The sequence below is a fragment of the Anolis carolinensis genome, chromosome 4, assembly GCF_035594765.1.
Source record: "Anolis carolinensis isolate JA03-04 chromosome 4, rAnoCar3.1.pri, whole genome shotgun sequence".
Taxonomy (NCBI): Eukaryota; Metazoa; Chordata; class Lepidosauria; order Squamata; family Dactyloidae; genus Anolis; species Anolis carolinensis.
In genome coordinates, this window is record NC_085844.1 from 326,846 (window position 1) to 353,335 (window position 26,490).

A 26,490-nucleotide genomic window follows, 5' to 3' on the forward strand; every position below is an offset into this window, starting at 1 on the left:
CAATATCACAATGAATTTAAAACACTGACTACAAAAACATTGATTATGAAAAGGCAGACTGCGTTGGATAATCCAGAACATTATATAAGTGAATGTTGGATAAGTGAGATTCTACTTTAATATGAAATAATTACTGGGATAGAATAATGCAGAACAATATAATCTCTAAAACCAGGACAGTAAATAAACAGGGGAATTCCACACAGGAAACAATCAGGGCCAGCTAACACCTCCCAACAAAGTATTCCCATCATCAAAGTCTGGCAAATCCTCTGTTTTCTCAGGGCCACAGACAGTAGAAGCACATAAAATATTGCAAACAACACCACTCTGAAAACAAGGGAATTCCAGACAGGAAAGAATCAGGGCCAGCTAACACCTCCCAACAAAAAATTCACTCAGGGAGGAAGCAGCCAGGCTTTAAAGCTGCAAGGCCATTACATCCTAATCATTTTTCCTAATTGCAGCATTCATACTTGCCTCCAACAGACAAAAAAAACAATCAGAAATATTGTATATTCACAACCTTTAGGAAATAATATCCCCTGATGGCGCAGCGTGTTAAAGCGCTGAGCTGCTGAACTTCTGGACCGAAAGGCCACAGGTTTGAATTGGGGGAGCGGAGAGAGCCCCCACTGTTAGCTCCAGCTTCTGCCAACCCAGAAGTTCAAAAACATGCAAATGTGAGTGCATCAATAGGTACTGCTCTGGCGGGAAGGTCACGCCGCTCTATGCAGTCATCCCACATGACCTTGGAGGAGTCTACGGACAACGCCGGCTCTTCGGCTTAGAAATGGAGATGAGCACCAACACTCTGAGTCAGACATGACTGGACTTAATGTCTGGGGAAAACGTTTACCCTTGACCTTAACTACCACCAGTTCCTCAATACTTTATTTCCCAGACCACCATATTTTGCCACAGCAACGCGTGGCCGGGCACAGCTAGTTACACATATAAGGCAAACATTCAATGCCATAACATGGAACAGAGACAGACGCAGGCACGAGCAGGCCTCGAACTCATGACCTCTTAGTCAGAGTGATTTGTTGCAGCTGGCTGCAGCTGGATGCTCAACAGCCTGCGCCACAGCCCGGCCTAAATGTTATTAGGAAGGGAGGCCAGAGAATGTAACAATGAAAGGAAAGACTGGGTTGCTGTGAATTTCCTGGGCTGTATGACTGTGTTCCAGAAGCATTCTCTCCTGACATTTCGCCCACATTCTAAGGCAGGCATCCTCAGAGGTTGGGAGGTCTGTTGGAAACTAGGCAAGTGGGGTTTATATATCCCTGGAAGGTCCAGAGTGGGATAAAGAACTCTTTTCTGCCCAAGGCAAGTGTGGATGTTGCAGTTGGCCACCTTGATTAGCACTGAATAGCCTTGCAGCTTCAAAGCCTAGCTGATTCCTGCCTGGGGGAATCCTTTGTTGGGAGGTGTTAGCTGGTTCAGTGGGCGACCAAGGAAGGAAAGGAAGCCAACCGTATGGAAAGCACTGAGTTAGCACTGAATGGCCTTGCAGCTTCAAAGCCTAGGTGATTCCTGCCTGAGGGAATCCTTTGTTGGGAGGTGTTAGCTGGTTCAGTGGGCGACCAAGGAAGGAAAGGAAGCCAACCGTATGGAAAGCACTGAGTTAGCACTGAATGGCCTTGCAGCTTCAAAGCCTAGCTGATTCCTGCCTGGGGGAATCCTTTGTTGGGAGGTGTTAGCTGGTTCAGTGGGCGACCAAGGAAGGAAAGGAAGCCAACCGTATGGAAAGCACTGAGTTAGCACTGAATGGCCTTGCAGCTTCAAAGCCTAGGTGATTCCTGCCTGAGGGAATCCTTTGTTGGGAGGTGTTAGCTGGTTCAGTGGGCGACCAAGGAAGGAAAGGAAGCCAACCGTATGGAAAGCACTGAGTTAGCACTGAATGGCCTTGCAGCTTCAAAGCCTGCCTGGTGGAATACTTTATTTTGAGGTGTTAGCCAGCTCGCCCCCTCCGCTTGCTCACCGATGCCGTCCGGAATGGACTCCAGCAGGTTCTGGGACAGGAGAAGGTCGGTCAGGGCCACCAGGCCACAGATCTCGCCCGGAAGATGCGCCAGCTTGTTCTCCGAGACGTCCAGGCAGACCAAGCGCCGCAGGTTCCCCAGCTCCTGGACCAAGGAAGGATGGATGGATGGGACCCACAGGTGTGGAGGTTGATTCCTCCCAGGTGTTTTGGACTCCAACTCCCACCATTCCCAACAGCCTCAGGCCCCTTCCTTTTCCCCCGCAGCCGCTTAAGCGGCTGCGGGGGAAAAGGAAAGGGCCTGAGGCTGTTGGGAATGGTGGGAGTTGCAGAGCTCAAGAGGCATCAAATGGGGAAGAAGAGAAGAGAATAGCTTTATTGTCACTGTGCTCTTGCACAACAAAATTAAATGCCTTCTCCAGCCCACACAACAACACACCCATCCCTCCACACTCCCAGTGACACATCAACGTGAAGCCATGGAGTCCAACACAGGCACAGCTATAGGATAAAAGCTATCTCTGTCTGATAATAATAATAATAATAATAAGACAAAAAACCAGTACAAGAAAACCGCACTACAAACTAGAGCTGACAGCTGGCACAACAAAACATTGCATGGAAAGTTCCTTGACAAAATTGAAGGAAAAGCTGATAAGGAGAAGACCTGGCTCTGGCTCACAAATGGGACCCTGAAGAAGGAGACAGAAGGCCTGATCCTTGCAGCCCAGGAGCAAGACATCAGAACAAAGGCAATTAATAATAATAATAATAAGCCATCAGGACAAAGGCAATTAATAATAATAATAATAATAATAATAATAATAATAATAGAAGACCTGGCTCTGGCTCACAAATGGGACCCTGAAGAAGGAGACAGAAGGCCTGATCCTTGCAGCCCAGGAGCAAGACATCAGAACAAAGGCCATTAATAATAATAATAATAATAATAATAATAATAGAAGACCTGGCTCTGGCTCACGAATGGGACCCTGAAGAAGGAGACAGAAGGCCTGATCCTTGCAGCCCAGGAGCAAGACATCAGAACAAAGGCCATTAATAATAATAATAGTAATAATAATAATAATAGAAGACCTGGCTCTGGCTCACGAATGGGACCCTGAAGAAGGAGACAGAAGGCCTGATCCTTGCAGCCCAGGAGCAAGACATCAGAACACAGGCAATTAATAATAATAATAATAATAATAATAATAATAATAATAATAATAATAGAAGACCTGGCTCTGGCTCACGAATGGGACCCTGAAGAAGGAGACAGAAGGCCTGATCCTTGCAGCCCAGGAGCAAGCCATCAGGACAAAGGCAATTAATAATAATAATAATAATAATAATAATAATAGAAGACCTGGCTCTGGCTCACGAATGGGACCCTGAAGAAGGAGACAGAAGGCCTGATCCTTGCAGCCCAGGAGCAAGACATCAGGACAAAGGCAATTAATAATAATAATAATAATAATAATAATAATAGAAGACCTGGTTATGGCTCACGAATGGGACCCTGAAGAAGGAGACAGAAGGCCTGATCCTTGCAGCCCAGGAGCAAGACATCAGAACACAGGCAATTAATAATAATAATAATAATAATAATAATAATAATAATAATAGAAGACCTGGCTCTGGCTCACGAATGGGACCCTGAAGAAGGAGACAGAAGGCCTGATCCTTGCAGCCCAGGAGCAAGACATCAGAACACAGGCAATTAATAATAATAATAATAATAATAATAATAATAATAATAATAGAAGACCTGGCTCTGGCTCACGAATGGGACCCTGAAGAAGGAGACAGAAGGCCTGATCCTTGCAGCCCAGGAGCAAGACATCAGAACACAGGCAATTAATAATAATAATAATAATAATAATAATAATAATAATAATAGAAGACCTGGCTCTGGCTCACGAATGGGACCCTGAAGAAGGAGACAGAAGGCCTGATCCTTGCAGCCCAGGAGCAAGCCATCAGGACAAAGGCAATTAATAATAATAATAATAATAATAATTTTACTCTTACAAGTCAAACAAGCCGTCAAAGAAGAAGAACATGCCCTGGCAGAATATGTAAAGCAAAGTGAAGAACCTGCTTTAATTGAAGTCAAAAATCAGAAACTCCTCAAAGCACAGCAGACAAAAAACCAGTACAAGAAAACCGCACTACAAACTAGAGCTGACAGCTGGCACAACAAAATATTGCATGGAAAGTTCCTTGACAAAATTGAAGGAAAAGCTGATAAGGAGAAGACCTGGTTAGAAGGCACGATCATCAAGTTTGCAGATGACACCAAACTCGGAGGGATAGCTAACACTCCAGAAGACAGGAGCAGAATTCAAAACGATCTTGACAGACTAGAGAGATGGGCCGAAACTAACAAAATGAAGTTCAACAGGGACAAATGCAAGATACTTCACTTCGGCAGAAAAAATGGAAATCAAAGATACAGAATGGGGGACGCCTGGCTTGACAGCAGTGTGTGCGAAAAAGATCTTGGAGTCCTCGTGGACAACAAGTTAAACATGAGCCTACAATGTGATGCGGCAGCTAAAAAAGCCAATGGGATTTTGGCCTGCATCAATAGGGGAATAACGTCTAGATCCAGGGAAGTCATGCTCCCCCTCTACTCTGCCTTGGTCAGACCACACCTGGAATACTGTGTCCAGTTTTGGGCACCGCAGATGAAGGGAGATGCTGACAAGCTGGAAAGCGTCCAGAGGAGGGCAACTAAAATGATTAAGGGTCTGGAGAACAAGCCCTATGAGGAGAGGCTTAAAGAGCTGGGCATGTTTAGCCTGCAGAAGAGAAGGCTGAGAGGAGACATGATAGCCATGTACAAATATGTGAGGGGAAGTCATAGGGAGGAGGGAGCAAGCTTATTTTCTGCTGCCCTGCAGACTAGGACACGGAACAATGGCTTCAAACTACAGGAAAGGAGATTCCACCTGAACATCAGGAAGAACTTCCTCACTGTGAGGGCTGTTCGGCAGTGGAACCCTCTCCCCCGGGCCGTGGTGGAGGCTCCTTCTTTGGAGGCTTTTAAGCAGAGGCTGGATGGCCATCTGTCGGGGGTGCTTTGAATGCGATTTCCTGCTTCTTAGCGGGGGGTTGGACTAGATGGCCCTTGAGGTCTCTTCCAACTCTACTATTCTATGATTCTATGATTCTATGGCTCTGGCTCACGAATGGGACCCTGAAGAAGGAGACAGAAGGCCTGATCCTTGCAGCCCAGGAGCAAGACATCAGGACAAAGGCCATTCAGGCCAAGATCGAAAAATCAGCTGATGAACCAAACTGCAGACTGTGCAAGGAAACCGACAAAACCATGGATCATATCCTCAGCTGCTGTAAGAAAATCGCACAGACAGACTACAAACAGAGGCACAACTATGTGGCCCAAAGGATTCATTGGAACTTATGCCTCAAATACCACCTCCCAGCAGCAAAGAACTGGTGGGATCACAAACCTGCAAAAGTCTTGGAAAATGAGCACGCAAAGATACTGTGGGACTTCCGAATCCAGACTGACAAAGTTCTGGAACACAACACACCAGACATCACAGTTGTGGAAAAGAAAAAGGTTTGGATCATTGATGTCGCCATCCCAGGTGACAGTCGCATTGACGAAAAACAACAGGAAAAACTCAGCCGCTATCAGAACCTCAAGATTGAACTTCAAAGACTCTGGCAGAAACCAGTGTAGGTGGTCCCGGTGGTGATGGGCACACTGGGTGCCGTGCCAAAAGATCTCAGCCGGCATTTGGAAACAATAGACATTGACAAAATCACGATCTGCCAACTGCAAAAGGCCACCCTGCTGGGATCTGCACGCATCATCCGGAAATACATCACATAGTCCCAGACACTTGGGAAGTGTTCGACTTGTGATTTTGTGATACAAAATCCAGCATATCTATCTTGTTTGGTGTGTCATAATAAAATAATAATAATAATACTTGTGATTTTGTGATATAAAATCCAGCATATCTACCTTGTTTGCTGTGTCATACCATGTCGTTGTGTCAATAATAATAATGATGATAATAATAATTATAATAATAGGCTCTGGCATAAACCACTACAGATGGTCCCCGTGGTGATCGGCACACTGGGTGCAATGTCAAAAGATCTCAGCCGGCATTTGGAAACAATACACATTGACAAAATCACGATCTGTCAACTGCAATAGGCCACCTGACTGGGATCTGCACGCATCATCCAAAAATACATCACAGTCCTAAACCGGAGCCCCCGGTGGTGCAGTGGCCTTGTGATTTGAAGGTTGGGTTGCTGACCTGAAGGCTGTCAGGTTCGAATCCAACCCGGGGAGAGCACGGATGAGCTCCCTCTGTCAGCTCCAGCTCCTCATGCGGGGACATGAGAGAAGCCTCCCACAAGGATGGTAAAAAACATCAAAACATTCGGGCAATGTCCCCTGGGCAACGTCCTTGCAGACGGCCAATTCTCTCACATCAGAAGCGGCTTGCAGTTTCTCAAGTCGCTCCTGACACAAAAAAGTCCTAAACACTTGGGAATTTGTGATACGAAATCCAACATATATATCTTGTTTGCTGTGTCATACTATGTCTTTGTGCCAATAATAATAATAACAATAATAATTCAGACAGACAGAGTTTTGGAGCACGACTCTTGGCCTCACGTTTGTGTTAAAAATCAAAGTATGGATCATCGATGTTGCATTCCCAGGTGAAAGCAGAATCGACAAGAAGCAACTGGAAAAGCTGACGCAATAGGAGGATCTAAAGATCAAATAGCAAAGAGTCTGCCACAAGCCAGTCAAGGAGGTCCCAGTGGTGATTGGCACACTGGGTGCAGGGCCTAAAGACCTTGGCCAGCACTTAAACATAACTGCACCAACCAAATCAACACTTGTCAGCTGCAAAAGGCCACCCGACTCGGATCTGCATGCATTAGTCGCTGAGACATCACAGTCCTAGACACTTGGGAAGGGTCTGATGTGTGATGCAATACAACAGCCAATATACTGATCTTGTTTGCTGTGTACTCATCTTGTTGTGTATCATTATTATTATTATTACTATTATTATTATTACTATCCAGCCACCATCTCCCAAAGGGACTAAGGACGGCTTACAAAGCACTCGTAATGGAACAATGCATACGATGCAATAAATACAGATATGCAATAAATACAGATACACCAATATCAAAGGGAAACATAATTCACATCATCAATACATAAAACAATACCACAATAAAAAATCAACCCTAAAATAGACATCGTTAAACATTATGGTAATTATAGACATAGAATGAACAACAACCCACCAGGCACATACAGTGCTTTCAGTGGAAACCAACCAGGTCCACACCTGAACCCTTTTGGGCCCCAAGAGGGGCTTGTGCGGCTGGGGGGGGGGGGGTCTGCTTGGGCTACTCACGGGGGGCAGCGAGGAGAGCTGGTTCCTGTCCAGCCAGAGCTCCCTGAGGTTCGGCAGGGCGCCCAGCGTGTCCGGCTGCAGAGGAGGAGGAGCAGAGAGGAGCGGTGGGCGGGGGTCCCCCGGGCCAGGACACGTCCCCCCAACACAAGCACAGACAGAGACGGAGACAGAGACAGGCAGGCAAAGAGAGGCACACGGGGGTCTGGGGCGGGAGGGAGAGAAGGCCGGGCAGCGAGCGCTGAGCAGGGCAGAACGGCCGCGCCCCCCAGGCAGCCCCACCGCTGCCCCCTTGACCAGCGCCCACGGCCCCCACTCACCAGAACTTCCAGGTCATTCCCCCCGAGGTCCAGCTGCTCCAGCTTGACCAGGAACGAGAGGGACCTGCGGCCAGGGGAGGAGGAGGCGGTCAGTGGGGAGTCTTCAAAGGAAGGGAAGCCCCCTCCACTGTGGGCAGTCTCCCCCCACTCCTCCCCCCCCCAATGCGCTGGGACCCCAAAGGCCGAGGGGACACTCACGCTGGGAGGGACCTCAGCAGGTTCTCGCGCAGCTCCAGGGTCACCAGGTTGGCCAAACTGCAAGAGAGGTGGGGGGGGGGGGGAGGTGGGGTCCCATGAGTGACAGCGGTGACAAAAGAGGGGGGCAGGCAGCCCCGCGGACCCCCTCCCCTGCTCTACCCACAGACTCACTTGCCAATGTCGCTGGGCAGGTGCTGCAGGGAGACATCGTTCAGGGCCAGGTGGGAGAGGCTGCGCAGCTGCGTGAAACCCTCGGGGAGCCTGTGGGGCCAAGGGAAGGGGAGACCTCAGGGACCCCCAATGGCCCGTCCCCACCACTCCCTTTAGGGCTGCGGCCACGAACCCCCCCCCCACCACCACCTGAGCCCTTGGTACCTGGACAAGGGGTTCCCGCTGAAGTCGGCGATCTCCAGGGACTTGCAGAACTTGATGCTCTCCGGGATCTCCGGGATGTCTGGGAACAAGGGGGTGGTCAGGGCCCCACACAAAGGGGTTGGAAGCACAGCAAAGGCAGACCCCCCCCCCCCCCAGCCTATCGATATTTTTCAACTGGTGTTCTCAGTCTATGCGTTGGATCTTAGTTGTTGCTTTAATGTACACATTAAACAGGTTGGATTCAGACTCTGACATACTTGGAGTTGACCATTGCGACTAACTTACATTGTGTTGTTTTCACAACATCTCCTTAAAATAATAGAATTATAGAGTTGGAAGAGCACAAGGGCCATCTAGTCCAACCTCCTGCCAAGCAGGAAAAGCAAATGACTGATTGCAAAGTCCGCAAGCAACCCAGTGTTCAGATTCTGTTTGTTTTGAATTTTTTTTTGTTTATAGTACAAAACATAGCACAGGAAAACTACCATATATACTCGAGTATAAGCTGACCCGAATATAAGCCGAGGCACCTAATTTTATCACAAAAACCTGGGAAAACATTGACTCTAGTATAAGACGAGGGTGGTAAATTTCAGAAATAAAAATAGATACCAATAAAATTACATTAATTGAGGCATCAGTAGGTTAAATGTTTTTGAATATTTACATAAATCTCAAATTTAGGATAAGATTGTCCAACTCTGATCAAATCATTATTCTCATCTCCTTCAATGTAAATGTGCGTATGTATCCTTTTTATAATAACAGAGTAAAATAATACATGTAATAATAATTAATAATAATAATAATAAATACAGGAAAAATACATGTAATAATAGAGTAAAATAATAAATGCAATAATAATAATAAGATCAGAGTGAAACAATAAATGTATTATTAATAATAATAAAAATAGAGTAAAATAAATGTAATAGTAGCAACAATAATAGAGAAAAATAATAAAAGTACCATATATTCTCGAGTATAAGCTGACCCAAATATAAGCCAACCAAGACCCTCACCCGAGTATAAGCCGAGGGGGGCTTTTCCAGTCTTTAAAAAAGGGCTGAAAAACTAGGCTTATACTCGAGTATATACAGTAACTTTTTGGAGGAGATACGGAATATGTCTCACAAATGCATTCCTGTGCATCAAAAAGCACAAGGGTCCTTGTTCCCTGGTGCCAGCGACACACAGAGCTACACAGCAGCAGGGCTTCCACTGTGGCTGTCCTCGCTTTTGCTGAAGAGCCATTAGGGCAGGAAAAGCTCCCGAAAGCTCAATCCACTTGAATACACACGCACCCCCAAAGGGCCTCCCCGAAGGACCCCCTGTCAGGGCTGATGGGGCGCCGCTTTCCCTTGGCCACTCACCATTGCGGGAGATGTCCAGCTCCACCAGCTGCATGAAGTTGGCCACCTCCGGAGGCAGGCGCTGGATCTCATTGTCACTCAGGCCCAGTTTCCGCAGGTTCAGGAGCCGGAAGAAAGGCTGGGGGGGGGGGGGAGGAAAGGAGGAAGGTGGGGGACACTGGTCAGCTGAGAAGGGCCCAAACAGGGCTCACCAAGGAGGTTGCCCTCCAACACACTGAGTAGCCAGAGGTAAAACACATTTCCGTTGCGCGGTTCAAGGGGAAGCCCTCCAAACGATGGCAGAATGGCCCCGTCCCTCCCGAGGCCCTCGCCTCCGCTGCCAGGCTCCTTCCGTTTAGCACAGAATCACGGACTCCTAGAGCTGGAAGGGTCCTCCAAACAATATCCAGTCCAAACCCCTCTTGCCAGATGAGAGAATACACAATCCAGGCCCTCCGAACAGATGGACATCCAGCCTCTGCTTAAAATCCTGAAGGGAAGGAGCCTGGCAGTGAAAGCGAGGGCTTCAGGGGGGATGGGGCCATTCTGCCATCTTGAACAGTGTTTACCTCTGGCCGCTCGCGTGGGCCAGGTTTTAGCACAGAAGATTAAACCATGAGTTGCAATAAATCTTGTTTGAAGCTTGGGTCAGGGTGAGCTCCTGGCCATTAGCCCAGCTTCCACCTACCTAGAAGTTCGAAAGCAAAAAGCAAGTAAATAAATAGATACTGCTGAAAAAGCGGGGAGGTGTTTTAAAGGCATACAGAAAGGTCAGAAAAATGCCAGCAATTAAGATCAAGGAGGAAGTTTGTGAGCAAAACTCTTCGGCAGGAGGATGGAGCAACGCACTGAAAACAAGCCTCCAAAACGCCAAAGATGGGAAAAGCTTATATTCCTTTATCTATGTACAATTGTCTGTCTTGTCTTGTCAGTGTATAAACGGCACTGAATGTTTGCCGTGTATGTATGTTCTGCGATCCGCCCTGAGTCCCCTTCGGGGTGAGAAGGGCAGAGTATAAATATTATAAATACATTGGATAAGCGAATATGTTGGATATTAAGGAGAAGCCTATTAAACATCAAATTAGGTTATGATTTTTACAAATTAAGCACCAAAACATCATGTTAGACAACAAATTTGACAGAAAAAGTAGTTCAATACGCAGTAATGCTATGTAGTAATTACTGTATTTACAAATTTAGCACCAAAACATCACAATGTATTGAAAACACCGACTACACAAACATTGACTACTAAAAGGCAGAGTGCGTTGGATAATCCAGAATGTTGGATAAGTGAATGTTGGATAAGTAAGACTCTACTGTATTTACTTTATCTTGACCCCCCCCCCTTTCTCCTGATATAGGGACTCAAGGTGACTGACAGCAATCATGGCATGCAAAAACGTTTTGAAAAAGCAATTAAATCTTTTGTGTCATGATACATCTCTCTCTCTGTCTGTCTATCACTAAAATGAAAATGTGGTTGTCTGCCTGTCTGTGGGAGATTTCTGTGGCACTTCAGTGGGAGGCATAGTTCACCCAGCTCCAGAGCGAGAGCCCTGTGACCCAACGGACGCTGGACGATGGGAGCAATATTGCTCCCACATAGAAAGACCCAGGTGTCCTCCCTGACGGTCAAAAGGTCATATGCATTTCTCAAGGGGCTATTCCTAAAATCCAAAGCCAAACCAACTCTGTTTATGATTGGGGTGTCGCGTGGTATGACCAATGTCTTCCAGCAACATTTTCTCCTTAAGGTGTTTTGCCTGCATCTGTAGCTACGGGCATCTTCAGGGGATCAGATGGCAGCCAAGCAAGTGGAGTGTAGATATATTCCTGTGGGATGTCCAGGGTATGTATCTCTCGCTTGACCGTCATCAGATCCTCTGAAGATGCCTTCAGCTACTGATGCAGGCAAAACACCAGGAGCAAACGCTGCTGGAACGCATTGGCCGTACAACCCGGAAACTACACAACATGAAAGTCTCTGACAACACATTGTTTATAATGCTTACATTTACAAAATACAGAGCCCTAAAGTACAGCTGAAATGATACTCTCCCAAAGCTGACTGGGCTTTTCTTGCATGGTGGCAAAAAGGGGTTGGACTGGATGGCCCTCTTTGGGGTCCTTTCTGTTGGCGTGGGCCGACTTGCCCCCCCCCCCCAGGAGTTTTAGTCTCCAACTCCCACAACTCCTAACACCTGGAGGAAGAGCCTTCCAACTATTCCAAGCTGGAATAGTTGCAAAGTGCAATATGATCTGACAAAAACTCCACCTTAGTGTATATCATTTTAAAAATGCCTATTTACGTCTATTGACCATTTCATATATTTATATGTGTGTTTTGATTGGGTTTAATATGCTGGAAGCCACTTTGGGTCTCTTCGTGGGAGAAAAGCGGGATATAAATAAAGATTTATTATAATCATTATTATTATTATTACTCGAAAGAGGAGTGTATTATTAGGTTGGATGGCCATATGTCCGGGGGGGAGGGGGGGCTTTGATGGTGCTTTTCCTGCCTGGCAGAAGGGGGTTGGATTAGATGGCCTTTGGGGTCTCTTCCAACTCTATTATTCTATGATCTACCCTGTTTCCCCGAAAATAAGACATCCCCGAAAAATAAGACCTAGTAGAAATTTTGCTGAATTGCTAAATATAAGGGCTCCCCCGAAAGTAAGACCTAGCAATGTTTTTGTTTGGAAGCATGCCCAGCGCCTGCCAAACAGAACACCGGAGCATTCAGGATTGGTAAATGTACATACCAGTTGTACATGGAAATAATGGTAGTAACAAGAAATTCTTGATAGGATTCACAGTTTGTCTGGTTATGCTGGTTTGTGATGACAACTACTGTACAGTATATAATAAATGTTCATTTTTTTTGTTCAACAATAAATGTGAATTCTTCTTCATGGAAAAATAAGACATCCCCTGAAAATAAGACCTAGCACATCTTTGGGAGCAAAAATTAATATAAGACACTGTCTTATTTTCGGGGAAACACGGTATTATGATTGCTAAGCAGGGGCTGGATGGCCATCAGTGGAGAGTGCTTTGATGGTGTCTTTCTGGCATGAAGGCAGAAAGAAGGATGCATTATTTATTATTATTTATTATTATTCAAACAAGGAGTTTGAATTTATTATTATTATTGTTATTTGAATGAGGAGTCTATTATTAGGCTGGATGGCCATCTGTTGGGGGTACTTTGATGGTGCTTTCCTTGTCTGGAGATGGTTGGACTAGATGGCCTTTGGGGTCTCTTCCAACTCTATTATTCCATGATCTATTATTATGACTGCGAAGCAGGGGCTGGATGGCTATCTGTGGGGAGTGCCTTGATGGTGCCTTTCTGACATGAAGGTAGAAAGAAGGGTGCTTTATTTATTTATTTATTATTCAAGCTAGGAGTTTGAATGTACAATAGAGTCTCACTTATCCAACATAAAAGGGCTGGCAGAACGTTGGATAAGTGAATATGTTGGATAATAAGGAGGGATCATGGAAAAGCCTATTAAACATCAAATTAGGTTATGATTTTACAAATTAAGCACCAAACATCATGTTATACAACAAATTTGGCAGAAAAAGTAGTTCAATACGCAATACTGCTATGTAGTAATTAATGTATTTACGAATTTAGCACCAAAATATCACGATGTATTGAAAACATTGACTACAAAAATGTGTTGGATAATCCAGAATGTTGGATAAGCGAATGTTGGATAAGTGAGACTCTGCCGTATTATTATTTGAACAAGGAGTCTATTATTAAGGTGGGTGACCACCTGTTTGGGGTGCTTCCATGGTGCCTTTCCTGCCTGGCAGGGGGTTTGGCCTAGATGTCCTTTGGGGGTCCCTTCCAACCCTATGATTCTATCCATGCATGTATCTCCCTCTCTGGAGGCTTTGAAGCAGAGGCCGGGTGGCCACCTGCCGGGGGAGCTCTGATGGTGCTTGTCCTGCCTGGCAGAATGAGGGGGTTGGCCTAGATGGCCTTTGGGGGTCCCTTCCAACCCTATGATTCTATCCATGCATGTATCTCCTTCTCTGGAGGCTTTGAAGCAGAGGCCGGGTGGCCACCTGCCGGGGGAGCTCTGATGGTGCTTGTCCTGCCTGGCAGAATGAGGGGGTTGGCCTAGATGGCCTTTGGGGGTCCCTTCCAACCCTATGATTCTATCCATGCATGTATCTCCTTCTCTGGAGGCTTTGAAGCAGAGGCCGGGTGGCCACCTGCCGGGGGAGCTCTGATGGTGCTTGTCCTGCCTGGCAGAATGAGGGGGTTGGCCTAGATGTCCTTTGGGGGTCCCTTCCAACCCTATGATTCTATCCATGCATGTATCTCCCTCTCTGGAGGCTTTGAAGCAGAGGCCGGGTGGCCACCTGCCGGGGGAGCTCTGATGGTGCTTGTCCTGCCTGGCAGAATGAGGGGGTTGGCCTAGATGTCCTTTGGGGGTCCCTTCCAACCCTATGATTCTATCCATGCATGTATCTCCTTCTCTGGAGGCTTTGAAGCAGAGGCCGGGTGGCCACCTGCCGGGGGAGCTCTGATGGTGCTTGTCCTGCCTGGCAGAATGAGGGGGTTGGCCTAGATGGCCTTTGGGGGTCCCTTCCAACCCTATGATTCTATCCATGCATGTATCTCCTTCTCTGGAGGCTTTGAAGCAGAGGCCGGGTGGCCACCTGCCGGGGGAGCTCTGATGGTGCTTGTCCTGCCTGGCAGAATGAGGGGGTTGGCCTAGATGTCCTTTGGGGGTCCCTTCCAACCCTATGATTCTATCCATGCATGTATCTCCTTCTCTGGAGGCTTTGAAGCAGAGGCCGGGTGGCCACCTGCCGGGGGAGCTCTGATGGTGCTTGTCCTGCCTGGCAGAATGAGGGGGTTGGCCTAGATGGCCTTTGGGGGTCCCTTCCAACCCTATGATTCTATCCATGCATGTATCTCCTTCTCTGGAGGCTTTGAAGCAGAGGCCGGGTGGCCACCTGCCGGGGGAGCTCTGATGGTGCTTGTCCTGCCTGGCAGAATGAGGGGGTTGGCCTAGATGGCCTTTGGGGGTCCCTTCCAACCCTATGATTCTATCCATGCATGTATCTCCTTCTCTGGAGGCTTTGAAGCAGAGGCCGGGTGGCCACCTGCCGGGGGAGCTCTGATGGTGCTTGTCCTGCCTGGCAGAATGAGGGGGTTGGCCTAGATGTCCTTTGGGGGTCCCTTCCAACCCTATGATTCTATCCATGCATGTATCTCCTTCTCTGGAGGCTTTGAAGCAGAGGCCGGGTGGCCACCTGCCGGGGGAGCTCTGATGGTGCTTGTCCTGCCTGGCAGAATGAGGGGGTTGGCCTAGATGTCCTTTGGGGGTCCCTTCCAACCCTATGATTCTATCCATGCATGTATCTCCTTCTCTGGAGGCTTTGAAGCAGAGGCCGGGTGGCCACCTGCCGGGGGAGCTCTGATGGTGCTTGTCCTGCCTGGCAGAATGAGGGGGTTGGCCTAGATGTCCTTTGGGGGTCCCTTCCAACCCTATGATTCTATCCATGCATGTATCTCCTTCTCTGGAGGCTTTGAAGCAGAGGCCGGGTGGCCACCTGCCGGGGGAGCTCTGATGGTGCTTGTCCTGCCTGGCAGAATGAGGGGGTTGGCCTAGATGGCCTTTGGGGGTCCCTTCCAACCCTATGATTCTATCCATGCATGTATCTCCTTCTCTGGAGGCTTTGAAGCAGAGGCCGGGTGGCCACCTGCCGGGGGAGCTCTGATGGTGCTTGTCCTGCCTGGCAGAATGAGGGGGTTGGCCTAGATGGCCTTTGGGGGTCCCTTCCAACCCTATGATTCTATCCATGCATGTATCTCCTTCTCTGGAGGCTTTGAAGCAGAGGCCGGGTGGCCACCTGCCGGGGGAGCTCTGATGGTGCTTGTCCTGCCTGGCAGAATGAGGGGGTTGGCCTAGATGGCCTTTGGGGGTCCCTTCCAACCCTATGATTCTATCCATGCATGTATCTCCTTCTCTGGAGGCTTTGAAGCAGAGGCCGGGTGGCCACCTGCCGGGGGAGCTCTGATGGTGCTTGTCCTGCCTGGCAGAATGAGGGGGTTGGCCTAGATGTCCTTTGGGGGTCCCTTCCAACCCTATGATTCTATCCATGCATGTATCTCCTTCTCTGGAGGCTTTGAAGCAGAGGCCGGGTGGCCACCTGCCGGGGGAGCTCTGATGGTGCTTGTCCTGCCTGGCAGAATGAGGGGGTTGGCCTAGATGGCCTTTGGGGGTCCCTTCCAACCCTATGATTCTATCCATGCATGTATCTCCTTCTCTGGAGGCTTTGAAGCAGAGGCCGGGTGGCCACCTGCCGGGGGAGCTCTGATGGTGCTTGTCCTGCCTGGCAGAATGAGGGGGTTGGCCTAGATGGCCTTTGGGGGTCCCTTCCAACCCTATGATTCTATCCATGCATGTATCTCCTTCTCTGGAGGCTTTGAAGCAGAGGCCGGGTGGCCACCTGCCGGGGGAGCTCTGATGGTGCTTGTCCTGCCTGGCAGAATGAGGGGGTTGGCCTAGATGGCCTTTGGGGGTCCCTTCCAACCCTATGATTCTATCCATGCATGTATCTCCTTCTCTGGAGGCTTTGAAGCAGAGGCCGGGTGGCCACCTGCCGGGGGAGCTCTGATGGTGCTTGTCCTGCCTGGCAGAATGAGGGGGTTGGCCTAGATGTCCTTTGGGGGTCCCTTCCAACCCTATGATTCTATCCATGCATGTATCTCCTTCTCTGGAGGCTTTGAAGCAGAGGCCGGGTGGCCACCTGCCGGGGGAGCTCTGATGGTGCTTGTCCTGCCTGGCAGAATGAGGGGGTTGGCCTAGATGGCCTTTGGGGGTCCCTTCCAACCCTATGATTCTATCCATGCATGTATCTCCTTCTCTGGAGGCTTTGAAGCAGAGGCCGGGTGGCCACCTGCCGGGGGAGCTCTGATGGTGCTTGTCCTGCCTGGCAGAATGAGGGGGTTGGCCTAGATGTCCTTTGGGGGTCCCTTCCAACCCTATGATTCTATCCATGCATGTATCTCCTTCTCTGGAGGCTTTGAAGCAGAGGCCGGGTGGCCACCTGCCGGGGGAGCTCTGATGGTGCTTATCCTGCCTGGCAGAATGAGGGGGTTGGCCTAGATGGCCTTTGGGGGTCCCTTCCAACCCTATGATTCTATCCATGCATGTATCTCCTTCTCTGGAGGCTTTGAAGCAGAGGCCGGGTGGCCACCTGCCGGGGGAGCTCTGATGGTGCTTATCCTGCCTGGCAGAATGAGGGGGTTGGCCTAGATGTCCTTTGGGGGTCCCTTCCAACCCTATGATTCTATCCATGCATGTATCTCCTTCTCTGGAGGCTTTGAAGCAGAGGCCGGGTGGCCACCTGCCGGGGGAGCTCTGATGGTGCTTGTCCTGCCTGGCAGAATGAGGGGGTTGGCCTAGATGGCCTTTGGGGGTCCCTTCCAACCCTATGATTCTATCCATGCATGTATCTCCTTCTCTGGAGGCTTTGAAGCAGAGGCCGGGTGGCCACCTGCCGGGGGAGCTCTGATGGTGCTTGTCCTGCCTGGCAGAATGAGGGGGTTGGCCTAGATGGCCTTTGGGGGTCCCTTCCAACCCTATGATTCTATCCATGCATGTATCTCCTTCTCTGGAGGCTTTGAAGCAGAGGCCGGGTGGCCACCTGCCGGGGGAGCTCTGATGGTGCTTGTCCTGCCTGGCAGAATGAGGGGGTTGGCCTAGATGTCCTTTGGGGGTCCCTTCCAACCCTATGATTCTATCCATGCATGTATCTCCTTCTCTGGAGGCTTTGAAGCAGAGGCCGGGTGGCCACCTGCCGGGGGAGCTCTGATGGTGCTTGTCCTGCCTGGCAGAATGAGGGGGTTGGCCTAGATGGCCTTTGGGGGTCCCTTCCAACCCTATGATTCTATCCATGCATGTATCTCCTTCTCTGGAGGCTTTGAAGCAGAGGCCGGGTGGCCACCTGCCGGGGGAGCTCTGATGGTGCTTGTCCTGCCTGGCAGAATGAGGGGGTTGGCCTAGATGTCCTTTGGGGGTCCCTTCCAACCCTATGATTCTATCCATGCATGTATCTCCTTCTCTGGAGGCTTTGAAGCAGAGGCCGGGTGGCCACCTGCCGGGGGAGCTCTGATGGTGCTTATCCTGCCTGGCAGAATGAGGGGGTTGGCCTAGATGGCCTTTGGGGGTCCCTTCCAACCCTATGATTCTATCCATGCATGTATCTCCTTCTCTGGAGGCTTTGAAGCAGAGGCCGGGTGGCCACCTGCCGGGGGAGCTCTGATGGTGCTTATCCTGCCTGGCAGAATGAGGGGGTTGGCCTAGATGTCCTTTGGGGGTCCCTTCCAACCCTATGATTCTATCCATGCATGTATCTCCTTCTCTGGAGGCTTTGAAGCAGAGGCCGGGTGGCCACCTGCCGGGGGAGCTCTGATGGTGCTTATCCTGCCTGGCAGAATGAGGGGGTTGGCCTAGATGGCCTTTGGGGGTCCCTTCCAACCCTATGATTCTATCCATGCATGTATCTCCTTCTCTGGAGGCTTTGAAGCAGAGGCCGGGTGGCCACCTGCCGGGGGAGCTCTGATGGTGCTTGTCCTGCCTGGCAGAATGAGGGGGTTGGCCTAGATGGCCTTTGGGGGTCCCTTCCAACCCTATGATTCTATCCATGCATGTATCTCCTTCTCTGGAGGCTTTGAAGCAGAGGCCGGGTGGCCACCTGCCGGGGGAGCTCTGATGGTGCTTGTCCTGCCTGGCAGAATGAGGGGGTTGGCCTAGATGTCCTTTGGGGGTCCCTTCCAACCCTATGATTCTATCCATGCATGTATCTCCTTCTCTGGAGGCTTTGAAGCAGAGGCCGGGTGGCCACCTGCCGGGGGAGCTCTGATGGTGCTTATCCTGCCTGGCAGAATGAGGGGGTTGGCCTAGATGGCCTTTGGGGGTCCCTTCCAACCCTATGATTCTATCCATGCATGTATCTCCTTCTCTGGAGGCTTTGAAGCAGAGGCCGGGTGGCCACCTGCCGGGGGAGCTCTGATGGTGCTTGTCCTGCCTGGCAGAATGAGGGGGTTGGCCTAGATGTCCTTTGGGGGTCCCTTCCAACCCTATGATTCTATCCATGCATGTATCTCCTTCTCTGGAGGCTTTGAAGCAGAGGCCGGGTGGCCACCTGCCGGGGGAGCTCTGATGGTGCTTGTCCTGCCTGGCAGAATGAGGGGGTTGGCCTAGATGGCCTTTGGGGGTCCCTTCCAACCCTATGATTCTATCCATGCATGTATCTCCTTCTCTGGAGGCTTTGAAGCAGAGGCCGGGTGGCCACCTGCCGGGGGAGCTCTGATGGTGCTTGTCCTGCCTGGCAGAATGAGGGGGTTGGCCTAGATGGCCTTTGGGGGTCCCTTCCAACCCTATGATTCTATCCATGCATGTATCTCCTTCTCTGGAGGCTTTGAAGCAGAGGCCGGGTGGCCACCTGCCGGGGGAGCTCTGATGGTGCTTGTCCTGCCTGGCAGAATGAGGGGGTTGGCCTAGATGGCCTTTGGGGGTCCCTTCCAACCCTATGATTCTATCCATGCATGTATCTCCTTCTCTGGAGGCTTTGAAGCAGAGGCCGGGTGGCCACCTGCCGGGGGAGCTCTGATGGTGCTTGTCCTGCCTGGCAGAATGAGGGGGTTGGCCTAGATGGCCTTTGGGGGTCCCTTCCAACCCTATGATTCTATCCATGCATGTATCTCCTTCTCTGGAGGCTTTGAAGCAGAGGCCGGGTGGCCACCTGCCGGGGGAGCTCTGATGGTGCTTATCCTGCCTGGCAGAATGAGGGGGTTGGCCTAGATGTCCTTTGGGGGTCCCTTCCAACCCTATGATTCTATCCATGCATGTATCTCCTTCTCTGGAGGCTTTGAAGCAGAGGCCGGGTGGCCACCTGCCGGGGGAGCTCTGATGGTGCTTGTCCTGCCTGGCAGAATGAGGGGGTTGGCCTAGATGGCCTTTGGGGGTCCCTTCCAACCCTATGATTCTATCCATGCATGTATCTCCTTCTCTGGAGGCTTTGAAGCAGAGGCCGGGTGGCCACCTGCCGGGGGAGCTCTGATGGTGCTTGTCCTGCCTGGCAGAATGAGGGGGTTGGCCTAGATGTCCTTTGGGGGTCCCTTCCAACCCTATGATTCTATCCATGCATGTATCTCCTTCTCTGGAGGCTTTGAAGCAGAGGCCGGGTGGCCACCTGCCGGGGGAGCTCTGATGGTGCTTGTCCTGCCTGGCAGAATGAGGGGGTTGGCCTAGATGTCCTTTGGGGGTCCCTTCCAACCCTATGATTCTATCCATGCATGTATCTCCTTCTCTGGAGGCTTTGAAGCAGAGGCCGGGTGGCCACCTGCCGGGGGAGCTCTGATGGTGCTTATCCTGCCTGGCAGAATGAGGGGGTTGGCCTAGATGGCCTTTGGGGGTCCCTTCCAACCCTATGATTCTATCCATGCATGTATCTCCTTCTCTGGAGGCTTTGAAGCAGAGGCCGGGTGGCCACCTGCCGGGGGAGCTCTGATGGTGCTTGTCCTGCCTGGCAGAATGAGGGGGTTGGCCTAGATGTCCTTTGGGGGTCCCTTCCAACCCTATGATTCTATCCATGCATGTATCTCCTTCTCTGGAGGCTTTGAAGCAGAGGCCGGGTGGCCACCTGCCGGGGGAGCTCTGATGGTGCTTGTCCTGCCTGGCAGAATGAGGGGGTTGGCCTAGATGGCCTTTGGGGGTCCCTTCCAACCCTATGATTCTATCCATGCATGTATCTCCTTCTCTGGAGGCTTTGAAGCAGAGGCCGGGTGGCCACCTGCCGGGGGAGCTCTGATGGTGCTTGTCCTGCCTGGCAGAATGAGGGGGTTGGCCTAGATGGCCTTTGGGGGTCCCTTCCAACCCTATGATTCTATCCATGCATGTATCTCCTTCTCTGGAGGCTTTGAAGCAGAGGCCGGGTGGCCACCTGCCGGGGGAGCTCTGATGGTGCTTGTCCTGCCTGGCAGAATGAGGGGGTTGGCCTAGATGGCCTTTGGGGGTCCCTTCCAACCCTATGATTCTATCCATGCATGTATCTCCTTCTCTGGAGGCTTTGAAGCAGAGGCCGGGTGGCCACCTGCCGGGGGAGCTCTGATGGTGCTTGTCCTGCCTGGCAGAATGAGGGGGTTGGCCTAGATGGCCTTTGGGGGTCCCTTCCAACCCTATGATTCTATCCATGCATGTATCTCCCTCTCTGGAGGCTTTGAAGCAGAGGCCGGGTGGCCACCTGCCGGGGTTGCTTTGATGGTGCTTATCCTGCCTGGCAGAATAAGGGGGTTGGCCTAGATGTCCTTTGGGGTCCCTCCCAACTCTATGATTCTATGATGTATGATTAGGATGGCTAAGCAGGGGCAGTGCGGGCATCTGTGGGGGGAGCTTGGATGGGGGTAGGAGGAGGGGTCCTGGCTTGGAGGGGTCTCTCTCTCGGGCGGACCAAGGGCGGCCCTGCCTGTCCTTTGTTGTGCTCCCTTCTCTCTTTCCCTCCCTCTCCCGTTCCCGGCGGGGCCTTGCCTTGGGCAGCTCCCGGAGCTGGTTGGCGTCGAGGAGGAGCTCCTCGAGGGAGCGGCTGTAGCGGAAGACGTCGTCGGGCACGGCCTGGAGCGAGCAGTGCCGCCGGTCCAGCGCCTCCACCTGCCGGTTGCACCGCCACAGGGGCGGCATGCACCGCAGCATCCTCCCCGCCTCGCCCCTCGCGCGGGCAGGGAAGCGGGGAGCGAGCGAGCGAGCGAGCGAGGGAGGGAGGGAGGCGAGGCCTGAGGAGAACGAGGAAGGAAGGAAGGAAGGCGCCCGCCCGCCCGCCTCAGCCCGCCCGCCCGCCTCAGCCTTCCCTCCCTTCCCCTCCTCGCCTCTCGCCCGCAAGGCCCGCCGGGAAAGCGCCGCCCCGCCCGCCACAGGAAGACTACCGCTCCCGGCAGGCCCCGCGCCGGAAAACCACCAAGCACGCGCTTCCTCTTTGCGCCCCCTACACGCCGGAAGGAAGCAAGCCAGCGAGCGAGAAAGGCCCGCCTGTGTCCGTCCCGGCCTCCGTAGATCGTGGCTCAGGGCAGGCACAGTTCCCAACAGCCGGTATTATTATTATTATTATTATTATTATTATTATTATTATTATTATTATTATTATACAATAATGGAAATATTAAAAAGTACAGTAGAGTCTCACTTATCCAAGCTAAACGAGCCGGCAGAACCTTGGATAAGCGAACATCTTGGATAATAAGGAGGGATTAAGGAAAAGCCTATTAAACACCGTATTAGGTTATGATTTCACAAATTAAGCACCAAAACATCATGTTATACGGAGCCTCCGGTGGCCTAGGGGATAAAAGCCTCGTGACTTGAAGGTTGGGTTGCTGACCTGAAGGCTGCCAGGTTCGAATCCCACCCGGGGAGAGCGCGGATGAGCTCCCTCTCTCAGCTCCAGCTCCCCATGTGGGGACATGAGAGAAGCCTCCTCCCACAAGGATGGTAAAAACATCAAAACATCCGGGCAATGTCTCCTGGGCAACGTCCTTGCAGACGGCCAGTTCTCTCACTCCAGAAGCGACTCAAGTTGCTCTTGACACGAAAAAAAATATTATTATACAATAATAAAAATATTAACAAGTACAGTAGAGTCTCACTTATCCAAGCTAAACAGGCCGGCAGGACCATGGATAAGCGAATATCTTGCATAGTAAGGAGGGATTAAGGAAAAGCCTATTAAACATCAAATTAGGGTATGATTTTACAAATTAAGCACTAAAACATCATGTTAGACAACAAATTTGACAGAAAAAGTAGTTCAATATGCAGTAATGTTATGTTGTAATTACTGTATTTATGAATTAAGCACCAAAATATCACGATATATTGAAAACATTTACAAAAAAAGGCTTCTGCCCAGTTGTACCTGTTGGTTAACTCCTCGACATGGCCACAAAGTTCACCCCAGTTTAAGGTTCTCCCCATGATCTTAAAGCACCTTAACTTCCTTCATGTTTACAAGTTTCACTCAGTGCACTTTGCCCAGTCCATTGTATGATTTTATTGCTGTGTTTTATCATGTGTTTATAATGATTGTGATTTTATTTTAAGCGTTTTAATTTTATTTGTGTGTTTTTTGTATTTGATACCACTGTATACTTCTTTTATATCTGTGAGCCGCCCCGAGTCCCTCTGGGGAGATGGTGGCAGGGTATAAAAATAAAATTATTATTATATATATAAAAGAGTGATGGCATCACGGCGACCCACAAAATAACAAAACTACAGGCCCCCCAACCTCTAAATTTGACAACACAACCCATCATCCACGGCTCTAGGTTGATACAACAAAAAGAAAAGAAAAATAAAGTCCTAATTAGAAAGAGAGGAATAATTGCTTTTATCCAATTTCTGCCAGTTAGAAGGCTAAGCTCCTCCAACTTGGTCTCCTAGCAACCCAATAAAAAATAATAAAAAACACTAAAAATAATTAAAAACACTAAAAAATTAATACAATAAAATACTATAACAGAAAATAACTAAAAATAATACAAGAAAATAATAAAATATAATAAAAAGATAACTTATAATAGAATTTATAAAAAAAATACAAATAACGTCAAATAAAAATTACACAATTTTTAACCAATACCACCACCACTTTGCCCCAGCAACGCGTGGCCGGGCACAGCTAGTTATTATTATAAAAATGCATTGGATAATCCAGAACCTTGGATAAGCAAGTCATGGATAAGTGAGACTCTACTGTATTATAATAATGCAGGAGTCTACCGTACCCCATGCAGCTGTGGACAAGAAGTCTCCAAAGGGGCCCCAAAGGCAGCCATGTTCCCAAACATGAATCAAGGAACAGGAAAGGCACAGCAGACGAGTTCAGCCAGAGACGTCAGCCAAAGCAGAGCATGTGAGGAACCCACCCGGGCACAGAATATTATTATTTGAGAAGACAGAAAGGCTGGACCACTCTCACAACCACCATGTCAAGTGACGCAGAGAAGCCACCGAAATCCACAAGATGCAGGTGGGGAATTTCAACAGAAAGGAGGAGACCATGAACATGAACACAGTCTGGCTCCCAGTATTTAAACAACTCCAAAATCAGGACAGTAAATAAAGAGCAATACTCAAAAAGCAAGGGTATTCCAGACAGGAATCAACCAGGGCCAGCTAACACCTCCCAAAAAAGGATTCCCCCAGGCAGGAAGCTGCCAGGCTATGCAGCTACAAGGCCATTCAATGCTCATCAAGGTGGTCAACTGCATGATTCACTTGCCTCAAACAGACTTGACTTCTTTCTCGCACCCTGGACATTATTACACAGGTATATTAACTCCACTTGCCTAGTTTCCAACAGACCTCACGACCTCTATGGATGCCTGCCTCAGGAGAGAAAGCTTCTGGAACATGGCCAGGCAGCCCGAAAGACTCACAGCATCCCAATGATTCTGGCCATGAAAGCCTTCAACAATACATTCAAGGAAGGAAGGTCCGGCTTGAGGTTTGTTTCCGTCCCGGCCTCCGTAGATCTTGGCTCAATGCAGGCCTGGGCAGCTTGGGCCCTCCTCGCTCCCTCCCTCCAGGAGTTTGGGACTTCCAACTCCCACCATTCCTAACAGCTGGTAATAATAATCGTAATACAATATAATAATGATAAAAATATTAAAAAGTAATATATAATCAAAATAATTTTAATAATAAAATATAAAATAATAATAATATATCATCTCTTAGGAATTGTGGGGGTTGAAGCTCAAACACCTGAAGGGAGGGCTGAAGTTTGCCCATGCCTGGTCTAACCCTATGAATGAATGAATGGTTTATTGTACCAGCCATAGGCCATGATAGCAAATAATATACACTTTTTCAAAGTACAATAAGCACTTTCCACTACATATAAACATTAAAACTTATTCTATATACTAGCTCTTTGAAATTGCAGCAGTGACCTGATAATAATGTCTGATTTGTATCATACCAAACTCTCTCCATTTCCATTTCTATCCTCTGCTGTGGAGTTTACTAATTTAGCTCAGACTTTTTTGGGCTGTGACTGCAAATGTGGCTACCTTTTAATGTTATATTTTTTGAATAATCTGCTACCAAGTAACAGATAAGTGTGGGCTGTTGCCATTCTTCACAAAGGGATCCCAGAAGATTGTTTCTAGGGTCATTATACAAAGGGCAATGTAACACGCAGGGCTGCAAATGCTTTTCTAAGGGCTACAGATGTTAAGTCTTGAAGGTATTGGGTTATTGTGTTTTCCGGGCTGTATGGTCATGTTCCAGAAGTATTCTCTCCTGACGTTTCTGGAACATGGCCATACAGCCCGGAAAACATACAACAACCCTGTGATCCCGGCCATGAAAGCCTTCAACAACCTTGAAGGTATTGTTGACAATATTGGTTACTCTTTAGTAGAGGACACCAAGTAGTGAAACCCTGTGTATCCATCTCAAAGATTTTATCTCTAATCGCCTTCTTGTCCAACTGCAATAGGGTTGTTGATGACCCATCAAAATACTGATGGAGGAGGGCCAGCCAGTATTGAGCCCACCCTCCCCGCTTATATTGCTCCATTAAGCATTGCTTTGTTATTCTCTCATCCTCCCATTTCCAGAAGTCTCTTCCCGTATGAGATGTTAAGCTTATGCATCCTGGCTTTAAATGAGCTAACCCTAGTCCTGCAGCCCACCACAGTGAGGCACTCTTCAGTGTTGGGCATTGCTGCCTTTCTGCCACCCGAGCCCCATATTTAGGGGGTTGTTTGGGGCCCTTGCAGCCCAGCACTAGGAGCAGAGCCCCCAATGCACGGCCCATGCCTGGGAGAAACACTTACTGCCCTGAAGCCACCACCAGCTTCAGATCCCACCCGTGGTCCCCACCCAGGCTGCATAGTGTGACATAGAAACTCCCTGATCTATTTTTTGTAAGAAGCACCGCATCTTCCACCTGGGAGAACAGACAGCCCTTGCAGAGCACCAGAGTCTCACCACAGAGGGGAGATTATTCACACCCAGGACCTGGCCCACCAGCCAACTTATTCGCCGGTGAACTTGGCCAGGGCTCTATTCCTCCGCAGATCCAAGGCAGTGCAAACGGAAGGGGCCACCCGCCCTCTGGACCTTTCCACAGGGGACCGAACTCTCAGGGCCCTTCCACACAGCCCTAGATCTCAGAATACCAAGGCAGAAAATCCCACAATATCTGCTTTGAACTGGGTTATGTGTTGGAATTCAATCCCACACTGCTCAAGTCTGCCGTCTTCAATGAGGAACAGTTAGCATAGAAATTGCTTGAATGACAGCTGGCATGTGTCTATTTGTTGGTTTCTCTCTTTCTACTCTCATTCTGATTGGTTATGTGGAATTCATACTTTACAAGTGCATGCCTTTGTTTCTGACTTCTGCTTGTTCCATCTTAGTGTATTGAGACCTCTCTGCTTGTGTGTATCAGGAGAGATGTAGTGATTGGAGATTTTTCCCTCTTTTGAACCCTAGAAGAGATGGAGTTAAGAAAGTAGCTCAGACCCAGTTCTTTACTATTAAGAAATGTAGTTAATATTTTTGTAAATAAACATTTTGCAACTTTAAAGATTGAACTCTGCATCCTTGCTTCCTAAGCTCTAAATTCTTTACAGCCACCATACAAAATACACGCTCTGCATGCTGTAAGCTGAATGCTCAACTATAAGTATCCTGTTTGTATTTTTGATGCTCTGCTGTTTTTGGGAATTTCCCATAACAATCTGAGTCCACACAGCCATATATTCCAGTTCAAAG

General features: G+C 49.3%; 1 protein-coding gene and 1 long non-coding RNA gene across 10 annotated transcripts in view; one reads left to right on the plus strand and one right to left on the minus strand.

The window, feature by feature from the left end:
• Positions 1-21,533, minus strand: part of scrib (scribble planar cell polarity protein) — a 92,164-nt gene extending 70,631 nt beyond the window's left edge. For 6 of the 9 annotated variants that reach the window (XM_062979301.1, XM_062979303.1, XM_062979299.1 and 3 more), the window contains exons 1-8: positions 21,238-21,527; positions 9,683-9,800; positions 8,310-8,388; positions 8,106-8,195; positions 7,935-7,991; positions 7,737-7,800; positions 7,420-7,494; positions 1,988-2,132 (exon numbers count right to left, since the gene is read on the minus strand). In XM_062979301.1, the coding sequence (XP_062835371.1) occupies positions 1,988-2,132; positions 7,420-7,494; positions 7,737-7,800; positions 7,935-7,991; positions 8,106-8,195; positions 8,310-8,388; positions 9,683-9,800; positions 21,238-21,399 (790 nt within the window). In that variant the 5' untranslated portion in view covers positions 21,400-21,527. Of the gene's footprint in view, positions 1-1,987; positions 2,133-7,419; positions 7,495-7,736; positions 7,801-7,934; positions 7,992-8,105; positions 8,196-8,309; positions 8,389-9,682; positions 9,801-21,237 lie in introns of all 9 variants that reach the window. The other 3 variants (XM_062979305.1, XM_062979304.1, XM_062979307.1) reach the window with 2 other exon arrangements.
• Positions 21,534-21,559: 26 nt separating this feature from the next.
• LOC134298595 (uncharacterized) lies at positions 21,560-26,302 on the plus strand. Its single transcript, XR_010005703.1, has 2 exons — positions 21,560-21,792; positions 23,474-26,302. It is a non-coding gene; the product is annotated as an uncharacterized LOC134298595 (long non-coding RNA).
• The last annotated feature ends 188 nt before the right edge of the window (positions 26,303-26,490 follow it).